The sequence below is a fragment of the Mytilus trossulus genome, chromosome 6, assembly GCF_036588685.1.
Source record: "Mytilus trossulus isolate FHL-02 chromosome 6, PNRI_Mtr1.1.1.hap1, whole genome shotgun sequence".
Taxonomy (NCBI): domain Eukaryota; kingdom Metazoa; phylum Mollusca; class Bivalvia; order Mytilida; family Mytilidae; genus Mytilus; species Mytilus trossulus.
Genome location: NC_086378.1, coordinates 56,828,142 through 56,832,306, shown reverse-complemented (window position 1 = coordinate 56,832,306; position 4,165 = coordinate 56,828,142). Strand labels below are relative to the sequence as shown.

At 33.9% G+C, this 4,165-nt stretch overlaps 1 protein-coding gene across 1 annotated transcript; it reads right to left on the bottom strand.

Annotated features, from left to right (window-relative positions):
* Positions 1-820: 820 nt before the first annotated feature.
* LOC134723570 (uncharacterized) lies at positions 821-3,390 on the bottom strand. Its single transcript, XM_063587146.1, has 3 exons — positions 3,122-3,390; positions 2,073-2,303; positions 821-1,394 (listed from the first exon to the last, which is right to left on the bottom strand). Exons 1-3 carry the CDS (start codon positions 3,339-3,341, stop codon positions 922-924), a joined length of 924 nt encoding a protein of 307 aa, XP_063443216.1. The 5' UTR covers positions 3,342-3,390; the 3' UTR covers positions 821-921.
* Positions 3,391-4,165: the final 775 nt, after the last annotated feature.

The window sequence follows — 4,165 nt, the reverse complement described above, 5'->3', positions numbered from 1 at the left end:
TCGCTATATATCCGACCGTACAAGATTCAAATTCGCATATTCACGACTCCTTTACAACAACTTGCGATCTTCAACACGACTAATGGAACATTCATTCGATTTTAACGACCAATTCGTTATCTTTAAACGATCTTTACTCGACTAGCGTGACTAAATCAACTACATTTATGTATATTCGGTATTAATCCTATCTCGAACAGACCAGATCGACTTAATCGTAAAGAGGTCTAAGTATAGTCGAATGTTGATCGAGTGTGTTTAATTTCAGTATTAAAACATCATAGTATTAAGGTTTGTTATTTTGGGGAATTTTAGTTTTCAAGGTTGTGTTATTTGGACTGGTGTTTTTCGTATCGTCGTTTTTCGTTTTTTTCGCCATGGCTGTGACAGTTTGTTTTCACACTTTATGATTGATTTTTTTCTTGTGTATCTTTTTTACAAACTTTTTAAAATTTGAAAATAAAATTGAGAATAGAAATGGGGAATGTGTCAAAGAGACAACAACCCGACCATGGAAAAAAACAACAACAGAAGGTCACCAACCTTCTAGTAAAAGAACAGCCAATCTTTTAATTGTTTGTACAGTTTATACAGCTAGAGGACTGACCATTACATTATCCGATCTCTACTCGACCACCTGCCGTTACTTTTTGGAACTCTACTTGGTCAGACACGAGTTCATATTACTGCTACACGATACTATAGAATAATAACTTTCATTGCTTGCTTAAACACAGATATCAATCAAATCTGTATAGTATTATCCCTAATATCTAGGATGCGGAAAAAGGTATGAAGGAGTAATATTTATTCGGAGATTAATTGGAATCTTATATTTAGAAAATAATGTCTTCTTTACAAAACAAGCCATAAACAATATATAGTGTATAAATGGGCAATTTCCTTGTAAATAGGTAATTCTCAAACTGTTCGCCGATATGTTTCTTCTGAAATTGCCGAAGCCGACGAATCGTCAGGTTGTTCAATATTCTTTTTCTTGGCTTTATAAGGTCTACGTCTGATGTTCCGCATGAACAATTTCAGATGATTCTGTATAGTGACTAGATCCAGCAGGACAATTCCGCCTAAAATACCAATCAGGATAAACAAAGCTACAGCCCCGATAGCCTCTCCTCCTGGTGCCTCTCTAGCCGATCGCTTAGGTAAGTTGTAAATCTTCAGGTTTTTGACAATTTCTTGGACCTTTTCGTCGATCTCGTGTGGTAAAAGTGGAGCCGGTTTCTTAGTTGACGATTTTATTTTGACAGTAGTTGACCTTGTTTGGGGTTGATCTTTCTTTGATGACAAGCTGTTTGTTGATAGTTCTTCTTCCGACAATATGTTATCTGTCTTTCCGTGAGATAAAGTTGTTTGTTGTGAATTTTTCATATTTTCTGTAAACACAAACAAATTTGCATATTTATTATATTCATATCTTGGGATAGATGAATCAAAATGTTATCAGAAAGTCGGGTCAAAACAGAACACAAAGTAATAGTATTCATTAAATGATGTAAATAAAATAGTTACAGCATTTCAAACACAAGATAAATCTACATGCACGAACGAAGATATTAAGTGCATAATGATTTGATTTATCTATATCAATTGTCTTAAAAATCCAAAGCCGAAAATAAAACAATACGCTCATCAACCAAGTAGTCATCACCTGTGCTGTTAAGGTCAAAACCATAAATTACTCTTTTAAACAAAAAATATTTCTTTTTAAATACTAGAGACTTTTTACACAAGGAATAGAACTTATCTGTATTTTGGCAATACCTTTTAGAATTTTGGGACCCTAATGCTCTTTAACTTCGTAATCTAATTATTCTTTTAACTTGTTTCGATTGTCACTGATGGTTCTTTGGTAGACGAAACGCCCGTCTGACTTCTGCCGTACAAAACTTTACGCCTGATGTTTATGGTTTATTTATATACGATATTAGAAAACAATGTATATCATCTGCTTCCAGGGTGGTTTTTTTATATGATTTTTTGAAAATCTTGAATGTGATGTGAAGACTTCTGATGAACTGTTTAAGAGCAAATATCAAGCTCAATTAGTATACCTTCTGTGGATTTATGTATAGTGGGTGTTATTTGTTTAGAAGTTCTTCGCAGTGAATCCGTTGTAAGTTCGTCGCTGGTATATTCTTGGTTGGTGTTTTTCACTTCAGATTCAGTTGTTTGTACGTTACCAGTAAATTGAGAGCTGGAATGTTTGATGGTGTTCGAGGAAGTCGTAATTATTGTTGTTGGTAATGGCGATGTTGTGATACACATCTGACTTGAATTTGCAGCTGAAAAATATTTAAAAGATGCAGACACTTTTATAGGGTCAATGAATTCTAATATTTTCTTTCTCTTTCTATATAAATATACTAAAAAGGTGTCAAGATTAAAAATGTATAAGATTAGAACTATAGATAAGATCCAATCACCTCTAACCGATATGATATTGATGAAAAGGAATATTAACTACATGTAAATTCACATCAGTAAAGAGGTTTAGTATTCTTCCATAACTGGTCTTTTAATCTAGTCTTGAATGATAGTTTCTCAGCCCAATGTGCAAACCCTATTTTTTTTTTAAATACTTCAATCAATTAACGCCTGAAGATAATCTAAAATTAACAGTTTGACTGTTTTAAGAAAATTCTGAATATGTACTAGTATTATACTTTGGGTATAAATTACTAGCATTTTGTTCAGCGATGTCATTCAATGCAAAATTTGACAAAAATATTTCAAATTTGCAATAGTGTGCAACCATGGCACACCTAACTGCAATTTGTTTTTATAGCATTTTTTAAGTTGTTGTTCTAAGATCTTGTATGTGATATAGATGAAGGGCTGATCAAGGTGAACTTCGAGTGAAAGTTTTTTTTATCCCATCTAGTTTTTCAATTGATTTCGAAATATAGAAAACATTTATCTTTTTTTTGTTGTTGTTGTTTTAATCAACTGTAATTTCGTTTTACTAGATAAGCGCTTGAGCATAACTCCAGTGTGTCATCTGATACGGTAGTTAGTAACGAGTTGTCGCAGTTTACGATTAGGTAAACGTTTGGGTAAAGGAGTCTAGATCCAACAGAAGACAAAACTTTAATGTACTTACCAATTCTCTTGCACACAAAATGAAGAGAATTATCACAGTCTCCCTCAAACCAGTTATAGTACACATATACACACGCAACTGAAACAATATACACAAAATGTAGAGAATTATCACAGTCTCCCTCATACCAGTTATAGTACACATATACCCACGCAACTGAAACAATACACAAAATGTAGAGAATTATCACAGTCTCCCTCATACCAGTTATAGAACACATATACACACGCAACTGAAAAAATATACACAAAAGTTTGAACAAGAATATAAAATTGAGAACGGAAATGGGGAATGTGTCAAAGAGACAACAACCCGACCAAATAAAAAAATAACAGCAGAAGGTCACCAACAGGTCTTCAATGTAGCGAGAAATTCCAGCACCCGGAGGCGTCCTTCAGCTGGCCCCTAAACAAATATATACTAGTTCAGTTATAATGAACGCCATACTAATTTCCAAATTGTAAACAAGAAACTAAAATTAAAATAATACAAGACCAACAATGGCCAGAGGCTCCTGACTTGGGACAGGCGCAAAAATGCGGCGGGGTTAAACATGTTTGTGAGATCTCAACCCTCCCTCTATACCTCTAACCAATGTAGAAAAGTAAACGCATAACAATACGCACATTAAAATTCAGTTCAAGAGAAGTCCGAGTCTGATGTCAGAAAATGTAACCAAAGAAAATAAACAAAATGACAATAATACATAAATAACAACAGACTACTAGCAGTTAACTGACATGCCAGCTCCAGACTTCAATTAAACTGACTGAAAGATTATGATTTCATCATATGAACATCAGGCACAATCCTTCCCGTTAGGGTTTTGGTATCATACCATTATGGTATGTAGGTATGACTGAGGAAAAATGGTGGGTAAAAGTTGTATACATCAGACAAGCAAAAGTGACAGGGTACAATGATGAACTTTGTACAAAAAGAGGCATAACTTATTCAACTATGATGATAGTGCCACAAAAATAGAACAAATGTCAGGGAACCAATATCAACCAAGTTTTATCAACTACATGTTGACCTACCTAC

What these genes read in the sequence shown, in the direction of transcription:
- LOC134723570 (XM_063587146.1), bottom strand. Translation starts at nt 3,341, where the DNA reads ATGTGTTCTATAACTGGTATGAGGGAGACTGTGATAATTCTCTACATT. An exon ending in TTTTGTGTGCAAGAGAATTG is followed by an intron (nt 2,304 to 3,121) that starts GTAAGTACATTA and finishes AATATTTTTCAG; the next exon opens with CTGCAAATTCAAGTCAGATG. An exon ending in TATACATAAATCCACAGAAG is followed by an intron (nt 1,395 to 2,072) that starts GTATACTAATTG and finishes TTGTGTTTACAG; the next exon opens with AAAATATGAAAAATTCACAA.